Source organism: Vidua macroura, chromosome 2, assembly GCF_024509145.1.
Source record: "Vidua macroura isolate BioBank_ID:100142 chromosome 2, ASM2450914v1, whole genome shotgun sequence".
Lineage (NCBI taxonomy): Eukaryota > Metazoa > Chordata > Aves > Passeriformes > Viduidae > Vidua > Vidua macroura.
The window spans coordinates 70829896-70856653 of NC_071572.1; the positions used below are offsets into that span (position 1 = coordinate 70829896).

At 46.8% G+C, this 26758-nt stretch overlaps 1 protein-coding gene across 1 annotated transcript in view; it reads right to left on the bottom strand.

Moving 5' to 3' along the window:
* CASQ2 (calsequestrin 2) overlaps positions 1-26490 on the bottom strand; it is a 36995-nt gene extending 10505 nt beyond the window's left edge. The window contains exons 1-7 of the mRNA XM_053969674.1: positions 25361-26490; positions 11284-11368; positions 9752-9852; positions 7445-7556; positions 5968-6041; positions 5379-5509; positions 771-816 (exon numbers count right to left, since the gene is read on the bottom strand). Of these exons, the coding sequence (XP_053825649.1) occupies positions 771-816; positions 5379-5509; positions 5968-6041; positions 7445-7556; positions 9752-9852; positions 11284-11368; positions 25361-25594 (783 nt within the window). The 5' untranslated portion in view covers positions 25595-26490. The remainder of the gene's footprint in view (positions 1-770; positions 817-5378; positions 5510-5967; positions 6042-7444; positions 7557-9751; positions 9853-11283; positions 11369-25360) is intronic.
* Positions 26491-26758: the final 268 nt, after the last annotated feature.

The window sequence follows — 26758 nt, forward strand, 5'->3', positions numbered from 1 at the left end:
AATCTGTATAATTAACTGTACTGCCTGCCTTCACTTCCATTTTGAATTGTACAACTGCTCTGGGACTTTTACAAGGACATGTAGTGACAGGATGGGGGTGGATTTAAACTGAAAGAGGGTAGATTGAGACTGGATGCTAGGAAGCAATTCCTTACTGTGAGGGTAGTGAGGCACTAGAACAGGTTGTCCAGAGAAGTGTTGGATGCTCCAGTCCCTGAATGTATGCAGGATCAGGCTGGATGGGGCTTTGACCAATCTGGTCTAGTGGAAGGTGTCCCTGCCACAGCAGGGGATTGGAACCAGAGATCTTTAAGGTCCCTTTGAATCCAAACCAGTCTATGATTCTGTGAGTTTCCATGAGACATCTGCACAATCTCCATAGCTCACCCAGTCAGCAGGCCACAGAAATCACCCCACCAGCAGCTCTGGTGTCCTCAGCACCTAGCTGAGATGGCGCATCCTTGGTCAGGATCACTATACTGGCCCCACACCTGCCTGGCACATTGCTTAGCTTTCCCTCTTCCTTCTGTGGAGCAAGCAGGAGCCAGCCCAGCTCTCCAGCACTGCTGCGCAAAGCCTTTGAGCACCCTGTTTGAACTGAGGCACTAGGCAGCGCAGACAAGGCTTTCCCTTTTCCCCAGAAGAGAGAGAGTAGCTTTGCAAGGAAGGAAAGGTAATTTTTTTGCCCAGGCAGAGGCTAGAGCTCTTGAGCAGCAGTTTCTTGTTGGAAGCTGGCAGGGGACATGATGGTTCCCACCACATGTGCTTACCCATGTCTCAAACATGTCCTCTGGGCGCAGCTTCCTCAAGGTGGCCCTGAAAGGAAGACAGAAATGTTCTTTGAGGACATATCCAGCACTGCCACACGTGACACTGTCAGCATCATGGGAAAAGTCACCATGGCACGTTTGGCTGGTGGCTGGAGCCAGCCACCACATTTTGAATGCAAAAATGGGGGCACTGTAGGTCAATTTATGCTTTTATTTTTGGTGATAAAACCCTGCCCATGGCCCCACTGGGGTCACTGCAGCCACTATTTCTGCTTGGGAAGATGAGACACCTCTCTGTGCTGGGATGTGCTGATAAATTAGTCCCATACATGGCAGATTATTCTGTGCTGCCACAGCTCTCTCCACAGAGAGGAGCAGGCACAACTTTCCCAGGCATTGTCCTAGGGAAGGCTGTGAGAAGATCAGAGAAAAGAATGAGAAACAATCCTTATCTTCACTTGATGCACCTGTTATTGTGCACATGTGGAATGTATTATGGAGATTTGTTTACTAAAGGGTGATTTCTTAATTGGCCACTGGTGATGGTGTTTGGATTTCAAGGACCAATCTGGTCTGTCTGTATCCGACTGTCTGGAAGGATGATGAGTTTCTTAATAAGTAGAATAGAATAGAATAGAATAGAATAGAATAGAATAGAATAGAATAGAATAGAATAGAATAGAATAGAGCGATTGATCACCCTTCTGGAATCATGGAGTCAATACTAATTATTACCCAGCTGGAGGCCTGCGATGACAATTCTGTCTGTGCTGAGAACATGAGATCACATTCACTTTTTTTTTTGGAGTCTCTGGGACATGCCTAATGGGCTCTGTCCCCCCTTTCTCCTGGTTTCACCCCAGCATAATTTCAGAACAGAAATATTTCCCACCTCTGCTGAAGCAAAGAAGACAAAATTAACTCTGGGAAGAAAATATGGATCCTAACAACCACTGACAAGAAAATTTAAACCCTAATTGTGGTCAAAGCAATATTTTTGAGAAGTAGTTCATAAGGGAAAAAAATATTCATTTTCAGACACATCTGTAGCAGGAAGCCTGGCAGGCTGAGAGTTGACTGTGTTGTTAGAGGGGCACCCAAGGAATACAAAGCCATAGAAGACAAACACAAATCATCCTTTGCACATCTGCTCGCTCTGGTATCAGCTGTTTGGAGAGGATCCCCCAGCAGAGCCAGGTCTCCCTGGCTCACCTGCCCCAGGACCGGCTGCAAAGAGAAGTGTCAGCCTGTGAGGTTTTAGAACAGATTGGTAGGAGTGGTAGCACATTGGCAGAAACAGGTGGAATAAGTGAGATGTGTAACTTGTCACTTCTGTTTGCCTCACAAACAGAGCAATGGAAACAAGGGAACATTTTTAGAGGTTCCTAAAGCACCTGAGGAACCACAGAACGGGGTTCTAGTTAGATCAGAGGAGGAGAATCTCCTGTGGATTAATAACATTGAAAGGTGGAAATGAATGGTCAGTTTTCATGACAGAGGGAATTTACCAATTAAGATTCATAGCATAGTCTTTGGCATGATAATATGCATAACATATCCTCACATAATCTGAAAAAGATGGGAAATAGGAATATGGCGGCATTTGCCTATCATATCCAATTCTTTGGCAACCAACAAAGGCGTGACTATGAGTTGATACAGAAGATCTCCTGAGACTTGAGTGTCTGCATGATAGACAGACATATAGCAAGTAAAACACTTGCAGAAAACCAAGCCTGATTGTACAGGTGCAGCAATTGGTTCTAAATTAGTTGTAATTAATTTTTGCCTCTCAGGAAAGGGGCCCAGGTGTCACAAATTGAGAAAGAATCAGCTCCAAAGGAAAAAGGCCAAAAGAAGGTTGCAAACAGTTGGGAAATGGCCAAGGAGTAAAACAGACTATTATGGCAGTGGACAGCTACACTGTGAGCCTCCACAGTGATGTTATGTGCAGTTCTGGTCATCCCAGAAATGATATGAACAACTGAAAAAGGCACTTGGAAGTGTGGGAGTGGTGAGTGAAGGTATGGAAGGACCTCTATTTGATGAAGATTAAATAGATAAGAATTCCTTATCTTGTGACAGAGATGACTGAAGAGGGTTTTGCAGGTATTCTAAAAAATGGGAACAGCAAAGAAAACGTGAATAGCTTAGAACATGGCCAAGGCTCTAATAATGTCAAGGTTGCAGATTTGATCCCTGCACAGGCCATTCACTTAAGAGCTGGACTTGATGATCCTTGTGGGTCCCTTCCAACCCAGAATATTCTGTGATTCTCTCCCTACCTTAAGTATTAATCATTGTTTCTCTTAAGAAAGAGTCAGTAGGTACCCAAAGAAATTATTAGGTAGCAGGTATAAACAAAAAAATAAGAATGGTCTTTTGATACAATGCATATTTGAGCTGCTGAACTCATTACAATTTGGTACATTCAGCATTAAAACAGAAATATGGTAAAAACAGCTATAGAAATTGAAGAAATAGCCACTAAACACAAGATCAGGGATACAGTTTTTGAACCAGCAAGTTCTTTCATTGTTGATGATCCAAAACTAGAGATTAAATCAGGTAAATGCGTATTATGTATTTAGGCATACTTGTACTTGGCTTTTAAGACACTTAGCTGTTCCGGGTGGGAAGCTCTTGGAGAAAGGAAACTCAGTGGGAAGGATCTGGCCACACCCACGTGTACTGTGTTGACTCTGGATACTTCCCTGCATTGGAGGAGTGAATCAACTGAGGATTGGGTGAGTAAGAAAGCAGAATTTGGCCCCCATGTGGCTACACCACAACTGCAGAGAAGTGGGGGTCCAACCCCAGCATTTTGCATGTGAAAGAGGCATCAACCCCGAGGACTGCACCATGTAATTTGTATTTGTGCAACTGAGAGTGAAATCTTGGCTGAGACCTTGGAGTGGCAGTGGCCATCATGCTCAGATGGACACCCATCTGTGCAGCCTTGGATGGGTCACCCCATGGTGCTGAGCACCAGCTTCCTGACCTCCTTGTGTGGAGAGGATGGACTTTCCCACCACAGCCTGCAGCTGCCCAGCTGAGCTGTCTATGGGGAACCAGCACATGGCACCTGCTGAGGTTGCTCCATTTTAATCTACAGCTCGTCTCCGCGTCTGACTAATTCCAGCCTGTGGCTTTAGGTCCTTTACTGGTGGCAAGGCAGGATGAAGCACTTCTGCTCTGAGAAGCTAAGCATGAACTACTGGGAACATATTGCTGTCACTCCAGGCTTCTTCCCCTGCCATAGCAGCACCTTGGCAGGTTTGGGATTTCAGACATATTGTTTTATGGACTCCTCTTAATTATTTTCTGAGCTTTGGCACTTGCAAAATACATGCCCACCCCCTTGCTTCTACCAAGCACAACAAAACATTCTGAAATATCTAAGACTTGGGGAAATTCCACTGCAAGTTTGTGCTGGTGAAGGGTTTGCCTTATTAAGATAGAAATTAGATGGCTGTGTTTAATCAGCCTTCTGATGCTGTTGCTGCTTGACAGAAAGAGCCTGGGGAAAAGAAAATGGGAAGGACTAAGGCCAAGAAGCCTAGAAAGTCAGCAAAGTGAATTGTGGGTATATGGAAGATAGAGGAGCCCTTCATATTTCAGAAAAAGCAGAGAACTGTTTCTGGTGAGTCTCAGATTCTGGAGATGATCTCCTGTCTGTGTCAACATAGACCTCCAGCTGAGCCTGATTTGACATCCCCCCCTCTATATAGATGGCCCTGCTTTCCTCAAACTCATCTGGCCCCTTGATTGTCTGCTGAGAAGTGCAGTTGTAGGAGTAGCAGGTGGCCTGTGTCACTCTCCTGAGAGGTGTTTCTAAGGGTATAAAAATACAGCACCTCCGGGTAGTTGTGCCCCTATACTTAACCCTGTGCTTTTACACAAGATCAGCCTCTCCAGTGACTTCCAGACTATTTTTGTAGCTGAGTCCCTAAGCAACTGTGCAATAAACCTGACTGCAAAAAGCACGAGCATCCACAGCTCCTGCTGAGTTGATCAAGCACTGTAGGTGCTCAGCATCATTCCCACATGAGCCATAACAGCTGTGGCTTCTTCTCTGTGCCTACAGTCAGCAGGAGCCTCTTAGTCCACTGTGGTTCCTCTGAGCTTGGTCTGAGCTCAGAGACTGCCTCCAGACATACCTGACATCAGGAGAGGAATACACCCATTAGTAAATCTGCTTTCAGGAAGAAGGAGATTGGGCAGGATTTAGATTTGGCTTGAAAGGCCTTGGAGAGGGTCATCTTCTGTACAGACCTAAATTAAAAGCATGGGCAATTAGGGCAAGGATTGCACTCTCCACTGCCTTCCAGCCTCACTGCTTTTTGAGTGAGGACTAACCAGGGAGGAAGAAGAGCAGGAGAAGGGAAGCTGTGTTACACTAGCTCTCTTGTGGTGAACTATGACTGCTGCACAGATACTTGCACCTCTGGGAGTAGGAAAAAACCAGCAATTTCACAATTTCAAACCTGGGTCAGAAAATCATCAAAAGTGGTCATCATCCTAATGTTTTTTGAGAGCGATGCCCTAGAGAGGCAAGGTCACAACTGTGGGAAATTGATGTGCAGGAGCATCCTGTGTGCTACATACCTTCTGTGCTCTCTCACAAAATCAACCAGCTCTTCTTCTGAGTAAGGCTTATCAGGGATGTGAACAGGCTCATCCATAAAGGGTTCATAGAAGTCCACCTCATTCATCTTTAGGCCTAGCTTCTTGGCAACCTGTTGCAGTGCAGAAGTCACAGGTGAGAGAGCCTGATGTGCCTCTTTGCCTACCCAGAGTCTTTGTTGCTGGCAGAGCTGAGATCAAGGTGCTTCTCCCAGAGCATGCACTCCTAGGGATGGCCCACAAAATAGAATGGATCTCTCCTTGTTTAAAAACCCACTGATGCCCCCTACACTACTGGTGTCAAGCAGTGGAGCAGAGCAAAGCCACAGCCCAGGGCCTGCTGACCTAGAGGGGCTGGGTTCCAAACCCCCATCAGGACCTGCCTCCATGCTGCAGAAATTGCCTTTTGTCTTGCAACAGGGCCAAAATATCAATGCAGACACCAACATCACAAAATCCAGGAACACTGAAAATGAGAAGCTGAAAGGACAATAGATCTGGGAACATCCTGAGCTCTCAGCAAACAGGTGGTGGCATATGTGAGCTACCATGAAGATATGTGGATGCTTACCCCTTTGTCAAAGGTGGCAAAGAACTTGACATAGGGCTGAAAATGTTCAGCAGCTTCTTCAAATGCCTTGAAATCTAGAAGGAGAAAAGGGGAACGAAGAAGATATTTCAAGGACAGCTGGGTGCACTCTGATCAGCTCAGAAGGTATTGGGGGAAGAACAAATACAAATTACTGCAAACTCCATCAGATGATTGTCCAATGTTTCTTCCACCCTTCTGGGGTTTACAAAGAAGGATGATTTCATGTGCAGCAACCAAATGTGCTGTGCAGTCCCACAGTGTTCAGGAAAGCTGCAGAACCCAGCATGCCACACTTAACTGGGGCTGAAATCAGCAGATCTGTGAAGCAGGTCCAGGGGTAGTTCAGCCTGGGAAATACATGGAGTTGCTCCAGCATTAGGGATCACTGCCATTCCCTAAACAGTCACTAAGGGTGATCAAACAGGCTTCTCCTGCTGCAGGAAGATGGGGCAGGAACCAGGTAAGTTTTTACTGTAACTGCTACCAGGTCCTCCTGAGCCTCAGGGCTCGGGAAAGATGCTCTCAGCCTGGCACGGGATTTTACAACGGGCATTTCCCACCTTTCTTCCAAGTAGTTATTACTGAACAGTGTTAGGGTCACAGTCCTGCCCAAGCTGCCCTGCAGCCCAATTTGAGAAAGATGAAGGGAGAGGTGGGTGGGCTGTTGCATTGCAGACCTGGTGATATGTGGCTTGTTTACCTAGGAACACCTGTCCTTCTGCTAAAGGCAGGACATGCCAGTCTGGGGTGCACACTGCCAGCACAGCCCAGATAGCAGGGAGGGCACTTGGGGCTGGCAGATGAGACTGCACGGCTTGACAGGGAGTTTCTCACATGAGGATTTTTCTAGGCTTGTGAAAATTGGGTTTGCCCAGAATGGTCCCTGAATTGCGCATCCCTCAGGGCATGGGACCAGCTTCTTCCCACTCTTGGGGCTCAGCAAGGAGGAACAGGTCAGTGCCTCTGCCAGGCTGCCCCCAAGGGCCCTGCTTACTGCTGCTGTATGTTTGCCACAGTAGTATTTAATGTATGTCCCCCTTTCCCTTCCGTCCTTCCTTCTTTGATCCTTTGGGCTGACTGCTCACAAGAAGGGGCACTTTGCTCCCTTTAGTTGCTTCTCTCAGTGTAACTGAGTGTAACTGAGTATAACTGAGCTGCTCTCTCAGCTGGTTTTTGGGTGAAGTAAACTCACTTTACTGCAGAAGCCCCTGGATTATGGCCCTCCTCTCTTGCCAGCAGATACCTTGCAGAAGGGTCACCGATGTTGGTGTAGGACTGGGCTCATGCATTAGACCAGCAGAAACTTGCCGGCAAATGCACTTATCCTCCAGCAATTTTCACTGTCACAGGCTGCCACATACCACACTACCCTTCATGTTCATGCAGAACAACCAGTGCCCATCCCCTAGAGCTCCCAGGCAGGCTCCAAGGCCCATGAGGAACACGTTTATCTTACGTTCTGAGTCTTCTCCCTTGAAGTAGCCGATGAGTTTGATTTCGTCATCGATCTGGTCAAAGGCCTGAAGCTCCAGCTTGCTGTTTATGACCTCCACGGGGTCTTCTAGCAACTGCCATGACAAATGCATGTGGTAACGCAGTGATTTGCAGCACCAACCTATGCCTGGCAGGGTGTGTCACAAGCAGCCTAAGCAGGGAGAAAGGTCACCCGATTTCTCTGCTGTTGGAAACCCTGCTTAGTGCTCTCTGCCTTAATGTAAGGAGCTGAGAGAAGCGGGTCACCTTCAAAGGGAGATGTTAGTAGGTTCACTGCAGAGGTGGAAGCATCGAGAGGGAGGCTGATAGAGAACTGGGTAACCCAAATTAATGCTGAGGGACCTACTTTGATGAGGGATAAGGAGTAGCAGTTGCAGCTGGCTTTAAGGAGGCCAAGTCGAAAGGAGCTGGTATGATCATTGTGAACATTTATGAATGATACCTGTGTATCTAAATCTATTTTTTTTTTTTCAAGTGTCATTTGTTGGAAGAGGTCATTGCATAGATCTTGCTTTTGAAAAACATTAAAACCAGTATGCTAGAGGGTAGCCAAACAGTGGTTTGGAGTAGAAAGTCTGGATGTGAATTTTCCTGGCTGGTCCTCCTCCTGTGCAAAATAGTTTAAACCTATTCTTAGGTCCTACACACATCACAATCTTAATGAGGAAGTTGCAAGACCTGTCTGGCACTTTAGACTGTCATTGATTCAAACTTTGTTTCTCTTTTCTTAACTAGTCACTGCTGGTGAAAAGGTTCAGTCTGATTATTTTGCCCAGCAATAGTGGTATAAATCAAGTGTGTGTTCACTAGAAGAAAAAAAAAGCAGGCAAGCCACTGCCTACAGAGGAGTAGAGAACCTTGGGGTTTCTTTTACTTTTCAGATGAGGCTGCCAAGGCACCACAGAGGTGTCTGGTTTTATTTTCTTGCTTTGCCAGGTATTTTCTTTTCTGAGTGGAAAACACAAAACCAGAAATCCTTGCTCTCTTTCTTTTTTCACAGAACATGATTTTTCAGTGACACACTGCATGGCATAGCAAGCAAAACCTCATTTAGTACCTTACAGCATCCTTGAGAGTGATGCTCTGGCGTGAGGATGTGCCTTTGCTGTGCCTGCAGCAGCATGTGCAATTTCCTGCTGCCATAGTGGCCTGAGCCATGGGAACCTGGGATCCCACTGCTGCAGGGTCATGGCAAAGCTCTGTCCTGTCTGTGGCCCTTATAGGTAGGGCCCATAAGTCCCTGAAGCCACTTGCATGTGTTTTGGTCACAATACCTGGTGCACACAGCCACAGACATTGTCATGGGAGAGCTGAGGTCCTAGGGATCTGTTTTAATTCCCCGGCCATGCCTCTCCTCAGCAGCAGTCCTGAACCACAGGTGACCATGTAAGCAACCTGTCACCCTGGGAAACAAACCCTGCCAGCTCTGCTGATCACCTTACCTCCCTTATCTGCATTACTGCATGGCCACTTACAAAGAAAGCCTCACTTAAAAGGAAAGCCAAGCTACTGCAAAATGTTTTCATTTATAAAGCAAAGACCATGGGTTTTGTTGCCTCTCCTAGGAATAAAACATAAATAAAGAGAAGTGCAACATGTAGATGTGGGATTCAGCATCAGTTTTGCTTTTAGGCACAAAGGTGAGTACATCATTGTGCTCATACACAAAATGACCCAGGACCATTTGGTTCTAGGACCCTGATCTCCTCTCACTCGTGGCAGTGCAATTTGGCAAGTTCACTGAAGAGTTGCTATGTTGCTTCTGTCTAGAGATAGGCAAATAGTTTGCAACATAAGCCTTTTTCAATGCACTGAGCTCTTTTTAGTTGCTCTATGAGAACCCTACTTCTTGGATATTCTTTTTTTCTTTTGAAAATAGCTATTTTCTAAAAAAAAGAAAGAAAAACCATGAAAGATTATGCAAATGGCAAAGAGTTTTCACACAAGACTGCTAACTGAGGTGGGTGAACAGCAGTCAGTTATAAGGATTGTAGCTGATTTCCATTCAAATACTCTATATAGGAAAGAGGGGAGGTTGTCTGTAAGATATAAAGTATTTAGTGGTATATAAGGGTACCACCTTTCCTGGGAACTCACAGTCAGACAGGTATTGGGGAAGATGCCAAATGCTATCTCTACCAGTGAATAGCAAACAGGGATGAAATTTCAAACAAAGGTACACCTGTTTTTTTTTTTTTTTTAGCAAACTAACTATTTGCAGGGTCTTCTCTGAGAGGTTTTATCTAGCTCTGAGCTTATCTGTGCTTACATCCAAGAGGAATTCCACCAAGACATCTGCAGACAGTTCCCCATCAAATTCAACCAACCGCTCATCCTTAAAGACATAGAGACTTCCCTCTTCAAGCAAGCCTGAAAGAAGAAGAGAGGAAACAATAAGTGGTTAACATGTTGTTAAAAGCATGTTTAGTGCAGAGTGTCTTGCTTGTTATCCCAGCAATTCCTCCTGGAAAAATGCAATTGCCAGTTTGCTGTGTTGGTCTACTTAGAAACAACCTGAGTAATGACACAGGGGACAGATTTCAGCCAGAACTGGTGCTAACTTCTTCCCAAATGCTGAACTTTTCATTCGGGTCACAGTTTGGTGTCAGCTGGAAAAATTCTGCACCAGAAACTTGTTTTAGCTTGGCTGTCTATCTTGCAGTAAATACTGGGCTCTAACTGCCAGCTCAGATTTTAACAACCTGTCATTATATGGAAATTGGATTTTGATTTGGGTTATGCTCACTGTCCAGAGAAGGCTGAACTATGTGAGTGTCACCAGTGACCTGAAAGTGAGCTTCAAACTGTCTGAGGCTTAGCTGGCCTTGGCAAAAGGTTTAGAAACCAATGATAGGGATACCACAGACTGCAGGGTGACAGATTTCAATGTTCTGTCGCTGGACTGAGGACTGAGTGCCACAGAACCTTGTTGGAGGCTCCAAAATCAACAGCACTGGTCTCCTGCAATGCAGGATGGCAGGATACCACTGGCCAAGGAGGCTGGTAGTTTGTTCCTTCTTGGAGAGGCAGAAGCTCTTGTCTTTAGTTTAGCTCCCATTAGCACTCACAGCCTTCAATTTAGGAAAGAAAATTACAGTCTAGTATGCTTCAACCTTAGGTTTAGTGGTATATTTGTGTACTGTTGAATTAATGTGACACAGTATTTCTGCATTGCTTTGTGCAATAAATAATGTGCAATAAAATAAAATATGAAGGGAGCTTCCCCGGAAAGGCAGCTGTGTCCAGGGGGGAGCAATGCAGCACCCTTCCACCTTTAGAGCAGATTTCCTCTTTCACTCTGAGGAACAAGCCAGAGTGATTGGCACCCGACTGCCAAACCACTGCAAGGCTATGGCTGCCCCAGCTGTTGACAGGGGTCACTGGGTCATGGGGCTGATGTTTGGGGGACTAAGTGTTTTCCCTGTATGTTCTGGTTCTGCACTGCTGTGTCGGTCCTGTCTCTGTGTAGGAAGAGCAGGAAATTACTCCATGGCACCTATTTACTATTTCTGCACAGAAAACTGTGAACTTACACCCTGTCATCATTACAGCATGAATTGGCTTTCTTTTTCACTTGGTTTGGTTTTTCTGGAAGGGTCTTGGCTGGCTTGTCTCTCTCATCCTCACCCCTGCCCCTGATCCTGCCCCTGTTGGGATGGGCAGGTGGTCAGTGTGCAATTGCCACCATCATCCTCCCCATCCTGGTAACAAGGATTTGGCTGTCCTCTATGGGACTCCCATAGGCACATCACTCCCACAGTCTCTCCAAGGTATTCCAGAGATATCAGACCTGGGACTCACCTAACTTTTTGGCAAGCTTGGCATCCTTCTTGGAGTCTACCATCCCAAAGCCAATGCTCCTGGGCTCCAGGACCTGAGCTGCCAGCTGTGGGAGGAAGCAGAGAGCCCAACATTAGTAGTGTTAACACCACAGGGTAGCTAAAGGGCATCATGCCCTGCTAGCATGACATGACAGACACAAGTGACCCATATTCTGCTGTTGAACAGCACCAATGGGTGGGATGTGTCACATGCTGCCTCTTTGCTGAGATAACCCAGAGGTCACAAGGGTTGGGTTTCTTCCCATTGTGTTGCAGCAGGGAGTTTGCTGGCACTACTGTGTGCTGTTTGACACTGACCTCAGGAGAGGGCTCCTGAGTGAACTGGGAACACCAAAGCAGGGGGGATGGCTTGAAGGAAGTCCTGTGCCACCAACACAGGTGGCCTTTCCTCTGTGGTGCCTTGGTGGCCTCCTGCAGGGTGTGTGATGTGGGCACCATGGACGTTTTAACTCTGGAAGTGCATGGTGCCAGGCAGCAGTGTGTACAGGACTCTGCAGCATCATGTTTTCTTCATGCATGTGATGGGGTGGCCAAAGCAGGCTCCTTTTCCTATGAAGTACTTGAAGTCATGCCTCCTTTAGTAAGCCCCCAGATCCTGGTCCCCTGTTTTTACTAAAGAAATGCATCTAAGCCCAGCCATTCTCATGTTCACCTTCTCACAGCTTTGCAAAACCACTGCACCCTGTTCCCACCATCTTTGATGAAGGGGCCTCTTGAAGATATCAAGTTCCTGCCTGTTTTGTGAAAATAGATATGTGAGGAAAGGAGAGACGCTCTGCAAGGGGCTGGTGGTGAGAGCGACCCTGGGTGAGACCCTGTGAATTCCAAATTGGCTCCCAGAGATGCACTGACCCTGGTAAATGGATCCACTTATGTGCTGGATGACTGACAGCCCCACCACAAGCATACTAGAGACCCTACAAGGTAGTAATGATGCTCTGAGAAGCACCAAGCAGCTGTAAGAGCCTTCTCCTCCTCCCTCTCCCTTCCTGCTGCACAAATGCCTCTGATGCTGATGGTCTTCTTGCTGTTCCTCCTCCCAGCCCTGCCGGATGGCGGGGGATGATGGAGATGAGGGGTCAGGAGCCTCTGGGGCAGGAATGTCCCTATTAGGGCACAGCTGTCAGTGCTTGGCAGCAGGAGGCTGGAGGGGGGCAGAAGAAAGCCATGGCCAGAGAGATGGTGGGGTGATTTATGAGGAAGCTCCCCCCCTGCCCCAGCTTATTTTGGCTCCCTCCCCCAGACTCAAAGCCAGTTTGAATGTCACCCAGCGGCGCTACCACCGTGGCCACGTGGTCCCTTGGCTCCCCTGCTATAAATAGCAGAGGCCTGTGCCAGGCCTCTGTGAGAGTGAGCAGTGATTAGAGGCATTGGGGAGCAAAAGTGGTGGGGGCTGCTACCTCGTCTGTACAACGGGGTGTCATGGGGCCAGCCAGCTCCCTGTGCTGTCAGCCTGTCCCTGAAATTCTGGGGGATGGTGGCAGGCACCCTGGTGATCAGGGCTCAGGGACCTTGCTTGAGCAAATGGGAGAGATGGAGAATGTAGTTGTTTTCTCCCACCAATTACATGTCCTCAGGGCTGTCCCAAAGCCCTCCAGGAGGAAAAAGACTCCACTGACCACCACAGCATTGCTGCAACCTTGATCCCCCTGAAGCCACCTGCCCTGTTGTCTTTAGGGGCAAATGCCACTATGGGAGGCAAAAGGGGTGCCTGTGTTACACAGGAAATGGGTGTCAGTGCTTTTTCCCTGCTCTTTGCCAGTGCTTTGAAACGAAGGTAGGGCTGCAGATTCAGGGCTTGTGCTTACAGTGGACACTGCCTGAAAGGGGCAGAGCACTGGTTCGTGTTTGCACATCCATTGATTAGGCTGATAAAGCACTGGTGTGGTTTGGCATCCCATCTGGTGGCTCAGGCCACCTTAGAGCACCCAAGAGCAGCTGGAGTCCCATATTTGCAACGGGAGATGGACGCCTCTCGTGAGCTCTCTAGACATCTGCAAATGAGCAGTGGTAAGAGAAGAGATTTTCTGTTCCCCGTCATGGGGATCTGCCCTGACTGGACAAATGGATGGATCATGTAGGATCATCAGCTTTCTGGGACACTGTCAGCACGTCCCTGCTTGTTGGTGGTTGTGTACACCAGCAAGAGGTTCCCGAGAATCACCATTTGAGGCTCTGGCTGCTCTGTGAACAGAGGAAAACAGAATGGGCAAGGGAAGAAGACTTGTTCAGTCATGTCCAGTCCAGTCCATACTTGATTTAGTTACAGTTCTGTCAGCCACATGCCAGGCACAGTCAGGGCAGTTTAAGCCCAGTAGTTCTTGACTCCTGCACACAGGAGATGGTTAGGGTTTCTTGTGAGTGTTTGAAGATCAGAAATATGCAGAAAAGCTGCAACACCTGCTACAGACAAGTGGTTGGATGTGAGCAGGGATGTGTGCAAGAGAGGAGGCATTGAGCAGGAGTCATGTATGTCAGCATGCAGCACACACAAGGTAGCTCTTCGGAGGGGTGTGGGTGCAGTTCTGTAGCTGTGAGCATGGAAGCTTGCTGGAAAAGAGTAAGAGTGTCAAGAAAATGTGGGTGATATGATGAAAGCCTCTTTGTGTGAGACTGTGGGAGTGCTCAGTAGTCAAAAATGGTCTCAGTAATGCTGGAGGTGTTCCTGTTTGTGTGGCAGGGCTCGTGTGACTGTGTCTAGCAAGACTGTCTCCTGGAGGTATATGTATGGTGGGTGTGTCTGGAGGTGTTCCTCTGACGAGGCTCATGCCCAGAGATGTGCAACAGTCTGGGCATATAGGCGAGTGCTTGTGTATGGTGTGTGAGTGTGCCTGAGGGAGCAGAGCTGGGAGCTCAGTGGGTAGCCTGCCTCCTCTTCAGGGACCTTCATGCCAGGGAGACAATGAGAGCACTACAGCCTGAGCTCCTCTCCAGAGCAGGGTCTCACAGCAGGGAGGTCTTTGTGCAACATGAGACTTTCAGGAGCCCTTCCCACTGTGGCAGAGCCTGGAGGCAGGAGACTTTGCAGGGTGTTTATGGTGGCTTTTGCAAGTGCAAGCTATGCAGGGGCTGGGCATTGTTCCTGGCCTTGCTTTCTCTGCTTTCCACTGCAGCAGGTGAGTCTAAACCGTGCATAGGTGACAATAGATTCCCACACCTATATTTGAACCCCAAAAGGCAGCAAAATATGGAGCATGCCAGAGGCACAGCAGTTTGGCTAATTTCCCCCTACTCATTACAGTATCAAGCATTTATATATCCCCTTACAGTATTTTCTGATTCCATAATGCTAGTGGGATTTGAATGCAGATAATGTTTCTAATCTTGACAATCCTCTTGGCTCAGGACCTTGGGACAGAGGCATCTGTAATCTAAGAGCACAGCCCCTCCTCCTCCTCCTGCTTTTAAATTCATATTGCTCGAAGTCTTGGCCAGCCAGAGCCCTTGCCTTTGTGTCAGCCTCTATCTCTACAGCACATAATTTAGCTTCAACAGCTGCATGGAGACATGGAGGGTAGAAACTGCCCTGGAAGAACTGGACATAACAGATCCTGCAGGTAGCGCAGGAGCTTTGGGCTGACAGAGTTGGCTGAGAGCATAAGCAAAGAGCCCAGTAGGCTGTAAGTTCATGTCCCATGCACATTTTGCAGCCTTATTTTCATGTGCATGAAGTCTTTGCACTGCATACTTTCTATCCATAGGATCCCAAGCTTTCTGGGACATGCTGTCCTGTGCAGCAGAGATGTGAGTTTGGCAGCACTACTCCTTTCTCCCATATCCCTCAGGTAATAACCATACTTGAATTTGGATGAGTGTGAGGGGGTGAATGGCCCTTTGGGATGTGTGGAGGTCCAGTCCAAAGTCAAGCTTGAGTAATACCAAGTATGCAAGAATCTTCTCATCCTGGATGGTGTCAGCAGTTACAGGCACTCAGAATAATGGATATGGAAAGGCACAGCTCCCTGCCCAACATCTCAGCTTCACTCCCCCTGTACCTATCTGAGCCTAGCTGTGATGCTGGGAAGTTTTGGGAGATTTACGCAGTCTCATAGGGTCATTCTGAAATTCTAGTTTATACAGCAGCAGAAATGTCACTGTCTGCCTGACCATGCTCCTATTCCAGCTGCAGGCAGCACTGATTGTGCCAAACCTTGCACTTGTCAGTTTTGCTGCTAAATGGCAGACAAAAATCCCTCAGAGAGGGTTAAAAATGGGGGTGGGAGGGGTGGCTGCCTCAGCATGGTCAGTTTTCATTGTGAAGTGACATTATGGCATTCTGGCCTGGATTTTCTTCCCACTTCTCTAGCACCTGCCCAGAGCTCCCACAGACAGTAAGGCTCATCTTCCCCAGCTGCTCAGGCTTGGGAGGAAGGGCTTGGGGGCATTTGGGTGTCTCTGAAAGCCATCATGAGTACACTTCTCTTAACCACGGGGAGCTTTCTGTTTTGCTATTTAGCAGTGGAGGAAGAACAAAACTCCAGCAATGCAGAGAGAAGAGCAACAGGAAACGATGAGAAAACGTCCCTCAAGGAATATACAGACCTCTGCTGCTTCTCTCCTACTCTCTTTAATGCTGCAGTTGATGCTGATGGTCAGAAGCTGGATGGTGAAATGATGATGATTTTATATCCCAAAATGTTAGGTTTTTATTTTCAGAAACAGCAGGAGGAAATGGCAAGTTTTTAGTGTATTCCCCCAGAAGTTTTGAATCCATACACAGGACTCCTGCCTACATGCTATAGTTGGCTACTCTGTTTAAGACATTTGGCAGTTTCTTGGAAAACAGAGGTCATTATTTTTCTTTCCTAATGCTGTGATGTCCCCACTAGCAACCCCTTGCATACTACATTAGTAATATCTTAGGTTTTTCCATAGTTCAGGCTGTCCTGAAGCACTGTGGTGATCAAAGAGCAGGGCCAGAAGCCTGCTGAGCAGCTGCCACTAGAAAAGTCACTTTGCTGGCAGTGGGGACTGAAGGAGACTATGTTGGTCCCACCTTACTACACTTTTCCACCACCTGAGCTGCTTGGAGAGGCTGAACCTCCCCTCCTACGGATCACTACTCCTTGGACTAAAAGGCAAGTCCCCTAATATGGAACACGTAAAGGTCACTCCCTCAGAGCTGGCTTTCACAGGTAATGCTTCAAAAATGCTGCCCTGGAGCTTTAATTGTTGCGCAGCCGCTTAGCGGGGTCAGACATACGGCAGCGTGCTCTCTGGCTGCCTCTCTAAAGGTTTCACATAGCTAGGGCTGTATTTTTATCTGCTCCTGGCATCCCTAATTTTAGCCAGCTGCAAGCCAAAGCACAGCCTCCCCAGCCGCGAGCTAACCGAGCCTGGTGCCCGTGCCACCGAGCACCCATGGGCACAGGGGCCACCTGCCACTGCTCCCAGCTGCTCCCTGCTGGCACGACATCGCAGATGTTTTGGCAACTCAGCTGTGCAACCTGCATGTCAAGGGCAAACGGGGACGTGTGTGTGTCTGTGTGTCTTTGTATGTGTGTTGCCCCAGGCATCTGGGACTGGGCAGGGGCCACCTCGCTAAACTGCCCTTCCCAAAACAGAGACTGACAGTGTAGTTTGGGGGCTGTCCTTGTCCTTGACGAAAGTGAGGCTGTTGCTCCCTGGTTCCCTTTCTGGCCTCAGAAAAGCTGCTTTGAAATTGAAGGCTGGATGTTGCTGTGAAGCCCATGCAGGGCAGAAAGCTGGGTGCTTTTAGTGGGTGCTGGAGGAGGAAGGCATGCTTGGTATTAAGCCCGTTCACCTACACATGCCCATTCCTATGTCATTCCTATGCTTCTGGCTCTCAGGAACAAGTCAGATTTCTCCAGTTTCTGACCCAAGTGAAAGTCAGCACCTCTGAAATCCCAGAGAGTCCAGGATGCTGTGGGTGAGAGCTGGGAGCTCCCATCTTGCATCCACAGGAAGGATCAGCGAGGCAGGGCCATGGGGGAACAGAGTGGTCCTTGAGACAAGAAAGACCTTTTCCCCAAAGAGTGAGCAGAGAGAAATAAGAACTGAAGAAAGCTTTAAATATACACAGCCCTCCTTGCACTGGGTTCGAGGTCTGCTAGCTGACGGCAGTGTCTCCTGCCAGGGCCAGACAGGGTTCCCAGAAAAAGAACAGATCATGTACAGCAGCTGGCCTTCACCGGAGCTGTGTCAAAGAGCACGCAGGAATGAGCACCATCAGCACCGCTCGCTCGCTCGGGAGTGCTGACCCTCCGGGGTGCCGGGGAGGGGAGGAGCGACTGCCTGGGAATTGAGTTCTTGGTTGCTGCTCGCTCCATTTCCTTGGGCAAGTGGTTTTTTTTTTTTTTTTTTTTTTTTTTTTTTTTTTTTTTTTTTTTTTTTTTTTTCCTCATGTATGTAGGTAAATCCCAATGTGCAAAGGGGGGAAAAAAAAAAGGAAAGGAGAACTTGGACCTTGCTAAGTTCTTGCAGTTCTTTCCTAGGCCATGGATTTCATGCCTGATTGCCTGTTATTTAGGGACAGAGGCTGCAAAAGGACATCTTTGGTCATCAGACTCAGAATCATGTCATTCAATCTCTGTCACAAAACAGTCAGTGTCCATTTAAAACTCATTGGACTTTTCTCCCCTTCCTCCTCTGGTGATTAGGGGCTTTGTAGTTCCAGACTTGTTTTATTCATAGCCCATTTGTCCTTAGGCTTTGCGCTTAAATAGCTCTTCTCCCTCCCAGGTGTTTAAAAAGAATTATCATATCCCCTTTCCATTCTTCCCACAAATTAAGTTCAGGCAGTCATGGGCTTTGATTGGTTTTAGATGAAGGGCACTGGCAGACCAGGCTTTGGAGTAAGGTCAGGGTGGGCAAGCATGGCATGGCCACCCCTACCCAGGCTGCCTCACAGACCAACAGCTGCCCCAGCCTGTGGTCAGCTCCTGCAAAATGGCAGGGTCCAGGGCAGGGAACTTGAAATGCTAACTACTAACACCACACATGTCCTCTGAGTAGGTGAGTATGAGCTCAAGCTAGCCCTTCTTAGGCCCCTCACTCAGGATAAGGCCAAGAAAAAATTCTTGATTGTGAGCCTGGTGCTCAGAGAAAACATGGATGCCCCATCCCTGGAAGTGTTCAAGGTCAGGCTGGAGGGGCCTCTGAGCAACATGGTGTGATGACCCACCCTGAAAAGGAAGTCACACCTCATTTAGTGGAAGGTGTCCCTGCCTATGGCAGGAGGATTGGAACTAGGTAATCTCTAAAGTCCATTCAAATCCAAACCATTTTGCATTTGTATGGAAGGCATTTCATGATACAAAAGTGAGACCCCACCTCCTGAGAACCAGCCCAGCACAAAGACACTGGGAATTCTTGCTGGCACTTTTAGGGGAACCTGACTAGCATGGCAGGATGGCAAGACCAAAGAGGATGGACTTTGCCACATTTTTCCTCAATTGCATTTCTGAAGGGAGGAGTGGCTCTGAATTTTTTGAGTCTCCATGCAGCTCAAGGTCTTGCACAGAAATGGCCTCAAATTGCACCAGGGGAAGTTTAGATTGGATATTAGGGAAAATTCCTTCATTGAAAGGGTGGTCAAGCCCTGGCACGGCTGCTCTGGAAAGTGGTGGAGTCACCATGCCTGGAAGTATTTAAAAGACATGTAGATGTGGCACTCAGAGATATGGTTTAGTGGTGGGCTGTGCTGGGTTAATGGTTGGACTTGATGATCTTAGAGGTGTTTTCCAATCTAAAGTATTCCATGATTCTATCACATCTACAGAAGTTGTCTGCAATAGCTGGACTGTGATAAGAGCTCTACACTTCAGGGCCAAGAAAGGCCACAAAACCTGAGCAGACTTGGCCTTGTACTCTGCCAGCAAAGCAACCCAAGCTCACAGGGTCTGCCATGTCTCCAGGAGACATTTGCATTCTTTAGATCCTGGGATTACAGCTGGTTTCTGCTCATGTCAGAAGAACTCAGGTTGGTACAAACCCCTCCCCAGTCATAATTTAGCAGATGAGAAAGGTGCCTTTCAAAGCACAGTTATGGCTGTGAAAGTGCAGTCTTAGGATAGATGCTGCTCAAGCAGCCAGTCCAAAGTCACTACTTGGAACTGACAGAGGGACTTCAAAGAAAGAAGCATTTCAATAATAGGTAATTCAGCCTTGGAAATTATTTTGGCCACACTTACACAGAAAGATCAAGGCACACAGTTGTCCCTAGATGTCAATGTGCCCATTTGTGAAACAGGGAGCTTTCTGTAACCTGTTTTTGTGACTGGCATGTCAGTGAGTGAAATCCCCCTGGGTGCTACTGCTGAAAATCAGTACTCTGCTAGCTGTTGATGAGTTGAGACCTACTTACATGGCCTCAAAGGGGAAGTAATCAATGCACACTTTTTCCTTTTCTTTTCCTTCCTCCCTTCCTTATTTTTTACATTAACTTATCTGTAGTGGAAGCACTTCTTTTGTAGACATAGAAGTCAAAACACCTCTTTTATTGGAGGCTCTTGCACTGTAAGCTCCTGCACGTACCTATCCAGCCAGATGTCCCTCATCTATCACCTTGAGGACTTGTTCTGTAGGGACCCAGAGAACTGAGAATTTCTGTGACACTCATTGAACATGTCTTGCATATCCATATTTATACTCATACCTCAACACTAAATTATGTTGAGGCACTGTCTCATAAACATGGCCATTTTCAAAGAAAATGTCTGAAATCTCAGTTTGTGAAACAAACAGAAAAGGGTGCTTAGAAAAGGGCTTGGGTTTATATTTCTATTTTTACTGATATTTTATATATTTTTAAGATTTTATGTTTATATACCTAGAGATGGGGATAAAGTAGAATCTTGTCTCCTGGTTCCTATGGATTTTTGGGATAAAGTATACAGACCTAAACTAGTAAAACTTTATTCTGTGTTACATCAAAAGCAGAGAAAGACTTTTTGCTATGATTACATGGCTCTGAACTCCTATGGGAATATCTGCTCTCAAGAAAGTTCAAGACCATACGAATGAAACTACCCCCAAACCAGCTGATCTTGTACTACTTTTTCCATCCTGAGCTGGAAGCTGCAGTAGTTTCAGCACTTGGAAATAAATGAATTAAAAGGCAGAGCTTACACACAGTTTAATCCTTGCCTTTTACTGGACTCAAAATCCTTCTTTCCCTTTCACACAAACAGGGTGTGAAGGGGAAAGATACTGGCTGTGTTTCCATGTGTTACAGAATTGGCCAAATATGTTCAGGAGTTTCACTTTGTTCTGCCATTTATTGCTAGAGGCTGGACTGATCCTAGGCCTCATCTGGAGAGGGGAGTACCACATCCCTCTTCTCTTTCCTCTTATCAGACTGGTTTGTGCTAGGGCAGTTCTCCACAAACTTTCAGTCCAGGGGCACTGTTACATTGAAGGGACTAAAATATCTGGGCTTGATGAGCCTCTCTTTTTTAAGGATATTACACATGCACACAGATGGCAAGGGAAGAATGGCAGGGGAGCTGGGACTGAGGGAGTTTCAGCAGAAAGAGGATACCAGAATGCATCACAGGCAGCCTGCTATGATAGTGAGAACCTCTCAGCTGCTAGAGAGAGCTTCTCAAGTGCAAAAGGAAAGCTCCTAAAACTAATGTTCATTTATTCTTGCTACATGATTCCTAGAAACAGGCTGGCCCACTGGAAGGCAAAACTCCCTATTTAGGACATTCAGAAATGAGAAGGGAGAAGGTCTTAGAAGTGATGGTAGGAGACAGGGTGAAATATGGTAGAGGAGATAGAGATGAGAAGAAAAGCAGAACAGGTATTTCTCAGCTTCACTGCGTCGATCTTTTCCTCTCTTAACCCTTCTTCATTAAAGTTGAGACCATTTAGGACAAGTAGCTTTCTCTTTTACTTGTGTGTTAAACAATCATGGTGATTGCTTGGCTGTTTTGTCTTCTTCACTGTGCTCACCTCATGGAGCGTGCAGAGTTCTTGCAAACATCACCACAGGGTAGGAATGGCTACTGTTATCTCTGGGACTGCTTGGATCAAACTCCCCATTGCCCTGTACGGAGGCTTTTCCCTACTCAAGGTGCAGGTTCTTTCCAGTAGCTAATGGTGCAGAGTGGAGTCATAGGAGAAAGGTACACAAAGGAAAGGAACTTGAGCTGTGAAACAGCCTGTGCTCATGATATCTCTGCCCAGGGTTGTCTTAGAACACTCCTTCCCCAATTCTTTTCTATCCTAGCCAGAAAGCAGTAGGCATCTCAATTCAGTCCTTTGGCTATTTTTCCTGACAGACCAACCCAACAGACCCCATCTTTCCAATATGGACCTGAGAGGCTGGCACTGCCACCCCTGAAGCTGTTGTCATGAACTAATGATGGTCCAAAGAAGCTGCTTTTGCTCCCAGAGGGGTTCAGTTGTCCCTAGAGCCAGGTGGCACCCAGCAGTGTAGGTGGTAAGAGCTGTTAGGACTGCTTCATGATCATCACCTTCATTCCCCTTCTAAACTGGAAAGTTACCCTGGGCTGCGTGGGGTTTGTTGATCCAGTACACCTGGATACAGGGAGCTGAACACCCCGTGTGCTGTGCCAAATGCAATATCAGCTTGATGACATCATCCCTTTTCTGGTGACAGTGGGTGTACATCCTCAGCTTTCGACAGTGTCAGTCAGTCCTACATGCCTCTCTTCTTTCTTGGGAAGGACATTTTTCTTATCATATCACTTTTTGGTCTGCTGTACACAGTTATAGTTTAGTAAAGTCCTTAAATAAGTGCTTAACTTTCTTATGTGCTATCATGTCAGTTTGATTTCCTAAGTAAATGAGAGCCTTGTGATTCTCTTCTCTCTCCCCTGTCTATCAGCTGCCTTCCCTAATAAGCTTTCTACCTTTTGGCCCTTTTAAACCAAATTTTCCAGAGTCAGTGATCTCAAACATAATGAAGCTATTGCAATTTTTGTGAAGAGCAAAGACTTGGAAGGGAAAAGGCTGAAGTGCCCTGAAAGGTGGAAATGTTGCCATATGAGCTCAACCCCCATGGAATTTCAAAGGAGAAATCTCTCTTTAAGAGAGAGCCTCACGTGTTCTTCACTCCTGGGAGAGGCCCCAGTCAGAGCTTGTTACTGATGAGCTACATATTTCAAGGAAGCCATGGTGGATCTCTCTTGCTCTTTGGTGTCTAAGGTAATTCTTCATGTCTTTGATCTTTGGAATCGTATATTTCTTATAAGGCACATGTGAGAGGAGCAGAAAGGATGGACTATTTGGGGGTTTTCTGGACTTAAATTCTTTAAGCCCATGTGCCCACCCACACATGTCCCTGAGACAATCTGATGTAACAACCCTTAACCACCAGCTCAGACCTTTGCTTTTCTCCACACCTGCCTGTGTGTTGGATGGAGGCTCACTTTTATTCCTAAGGATGGAGACTGATGACATTGTATGGAAGGGGGCTAAAGACACACCGTATTGCCAAGCTGTGAAAGCAGCATGTCTCAATGTGAAACAGCAGGAAAACTGTCAGTAAGGTTAGATGGAAAAACATGAGGTGCTCTAGAAAGGAGCATCTTATCACAGGCAGCACCCTGTTCTGGGAACCTCCCAAGACAGCTGGCAGGGAATAGTGAGGGCTGGAGTATTTACCTCTTAGATACTTAATTTCAGGTGTAAAGGACCTTCAGCACTCCAAGTCCCGATCCCTCTTCTGAAATTAGATATGTAAAACCTTCCTGAGTGAACTTTTCTCAGGTTTGGCTGGAAGGAGAGCCCTGTCACTACTCCTGTGCCTACAGAGCAGCTCACTACTCTAAGACTTGCTCAAATTACAAGAAAGCTGGGTTCAGCTGCTGACTGCTTCCAGGAATAATGATCCCAGGCAGTTCATCTCACAAGCAAATAGCTCCACATCTCAGTCAAGGAGCCACTGCAGACATTTCTTTCCTTTTCCCTCTGCTGGTGAACATGCAGTGAAGTCCAGCAGCTGAATGGGCTCTGACAGGGAAAATTAAGAGTGACCCCCTATGGTACAACATATTATGGCTTGAATGAGGGAGTTGAACGCTCTCACAAGAAGGAGCAGATTACAACCTGGCTTGCCCACTCCTTTCAGAGTGCTCCATGGTTGAATTAGTACAGAAATTGGGAATGTAGCACCATGCTGGCCTATGTCCTCTGCAGAACAGAACGTATCTTCTCTGTTGCATTCTGAGACCCTCTCCCCTTCTGATTCCTTCTGGGTGACAGAAGCAAAGAAGTGCTCAGTCTGCAGATTTCTCTTGTGCTTGGGCTGTCAGATTGCTACTGCTGCAGTCCCCACTCCAGGGGAGGGACTGTTCTGAAACTGTGATACATGCACTGAATCAGCACTGCAAGTGCTTTGGAAATTTTGAGGTCAAAGCCACAAGTGCCAGTTGATGTGTGGCACTGTTAGCTGGAAGCTGAGCACTAGGGGACTGGAGCACTACAATTATGTAAAGTCTGCTGCAGATCTAACCCTCAGTCTCTTGCCCAAGGTCACATAAGAAGTCCATAGCAGTGAGCAATTGGAAACCTAATAAATCACCAGAATCCTAAGCTAATGTACTCATGGCTGAATCCAACCCTAAAAAAATAAAAGCTTAAGGCCAGATTGTATTGCTGTCGCACCCTTGATAGCATGGGTAATGGTGTCAGGAGGACTCAAACTGATGGTAGACATCAGACCATAGAGTCATGGAAACATGGAATGGCCTTGTTGGAAGGGATCTTAAAGATAATCTAGTTCCAAGCCATTGCCATGGACAGGGATACTTTCCACTATGCCAAGTTGCCCACTATTCCATTCAACGTGGCCTTGAACATTTCCAGGGATGGGACATGCTTCTGTCAGGTTTCTATAAATATGTATCTAGTAACTGTTTGACACGTATCAAGCACAAAATAGCTATCCTATTAAACAACGTCATTATACTACCAACACTGCTCATTTCAGCTGGAGTTCAAGCATTACTTTTTTATTTTCTTTGCCAAATGTTATTTGATCACTCACCTGCAGAAAGTAACCATTGCCTGACAGTTGAGTAAAATCTGGTTAGTTTTTGGATCTTTCTTTCTGGTAGTCATCAGGCTTGCTGAGGAGACCAGCAGACCTTGAACTTCACACTGAACTTTTTTGGGTCCTATCCCTCAGCAAGCATATTTTCTTATTCACATTTCCTACAGTCTCAGGAGTGCAATGCATTTTCTCTCTGGATCTGATAAATAAAGCTGAAGTGTTTGTTCTGCAATTCTGAATTCACTTTCTTTTCAAATATGTCTTTTAGTTAAGAGGGAATATTTGCAAGCTTCTGGAAAGAAACATGCACCTAAATTGAGGCTTGCAGCTGTATGATTCCCTAGATTACAGCTAAAATACAATAAAGAATGCTACAAATCTACACTGGCACTTTTACCATGATTTATTTTACTGAGGATTAATGAATCTTTAATTCACTAAAGAATTAACAACATTTTTTTCCACCACAGAAGAGAATGGTTGCATTAACAAGCAGCTACAGACTGATTCCAAGCAGGAACCAAGTGTCAGAAAAACAAAAAGGGATTTAATGCTGCACCAGGAGGGAGCTTTTGGGATGGGGAGCTAGGACACCCATTTGCTGCACAACTTGATAAGGTTTCTTGGCTGACTGCTCCTAGTGGGATAAAAAATGGGACTCAATCCAGAATACAAGTGGGATACTGGCTTGCAAAGAATGAGAAAGGATCAAAAAATTTCCAGCTATGGATTCAGGTGCTGAGATTTGGGAAAGCTGAGCTGAGCTGAGTTCATGTTTCTGAGGTTCGCAAGGTTACTTGCTATTGCCTGAGCTTCTGACAGACAATCTAGAAAATCTATTTCCCAGCAAACTGAGAAGAGCACAAAAGAGGCTTTTTCCTGGGCTTTGCAGAATTCAGGCAGGGGCTAACTGAAATCCAACTAAATAAACTTTTGGATGCCCATCCTCCCCTGCATGAGACCATTTAACTCTCCTGTCCTGTAGCTCCTCTCCATGACTCTGAGCAGGGCTGTGGCACTGACCCCGACGGGGACATGCAGGAGCACTTACCTCCAGGACCATCTCTGTCATCTGGAACTGCTTCTGGGAGACCTTGTCAGAGCTCACAGGCTCATGGAAGAGCAGGCAGAGCATGTCGTACTTCTTCAGTGCTTGCTTGTAATTCTTCTCGTTCAGGTCAATCACTCGGTCTTTCCCATCGTAAGTAGGGAAGTTCAGTCCCTCTTCTGCCTTGCAGCAGAAAAGCAGGTAAAAACCTGCCAGGATCCAGCAAATTGCCTTCATAGGGGCACCTTGGAGTGCAGCAAAGGGTGGGTAAATGTCCCCCTCTTTCTTAATTTGAGAAGAGAGGGAGATCAAAGACTCCGGGTGAAGTTTGAACTAAGTTTCTCTTAGTTTCTCTAAGTTTCTCTCTGCTACTTTCCTAGTGTTGAGCCCAAACACTGCAAGACTGGTGGGGAGCAGCAAACTTTGCTGTCCTGTACTCACAACAAAGAGAGAGACAGACGGGAGAAGCTGTCAGGCCAAGCCCTGGATACCTTACATAGCTGTGTCCAGCTCCCGTGTCATTAGGAACTCCATTTTTAGGAAGCAGTTGTTTCAGGCTAAAAATAAACCCTGCAATGAATAAAAAGGACAGATATGACACCATTGAGGGACTTGCTGGCACTCTGCATCATCTGAGAGAGAGGGAGTGGGCAAGAGGGAGGGAGTGGAAGATGTCAGTCCTGGGAATATGCAGGCAAGGTCTGAGAAGGGACAGACTTCACTTGCACAGGGAACCAAGGCACAGGTTGTCCTACTAGGAATTGACAAAAATAGAAGGTATTTACTGCAATTTATAATAAGAGTATCTCTCTTTATATCCCTTTGGGCATCACAGTGATTAAGCTTTTGATAACAGATCTCAGGTTAAAGAGTTTCAGAGCCTCATCTGCACCACTAGAGGAAAAGTCCTGTTTCCTCAGCAGCAAAGGAGGTGGACACTCCTGGGACTTCTTTCTCCTGCCCGGAGCACCATTTGGAGCTGCTAGCTGACATTCAATGTGCTTTCTGAATCACATTCTCTGCTTGTGGGGCAGCAGGAGAATTGCTGGCCCTTGGACATGTAATTCAAAAGGAGAGGGCAGCTTATGTTGCAGCCTCCCATTTTCACACCTGTTCCCAAGCCGCATACATTGCTGGAGAGTGGTTAAACCTTATTGTGCTAAGGGGGCTGATGGGTGGGAGGCATGTGCCCAAACCAGTGTCTTGGGCCAGGAGGCAGGGCTCTCCTCAAGAGGATGGTCAGATGGCACCATCACCACCAGGTGCCCTTTCTGGGACCTGCCTGTTGGACTGGAGAAGGTTTTTCACACAACCCTCTTGCATTTCCCAGCAAGCTGTCCTGTATATTCCTCCTTCTTCATGTCCCAGGGATGGTGGCCAGTTCCTCCTTCTGTGGGAGCT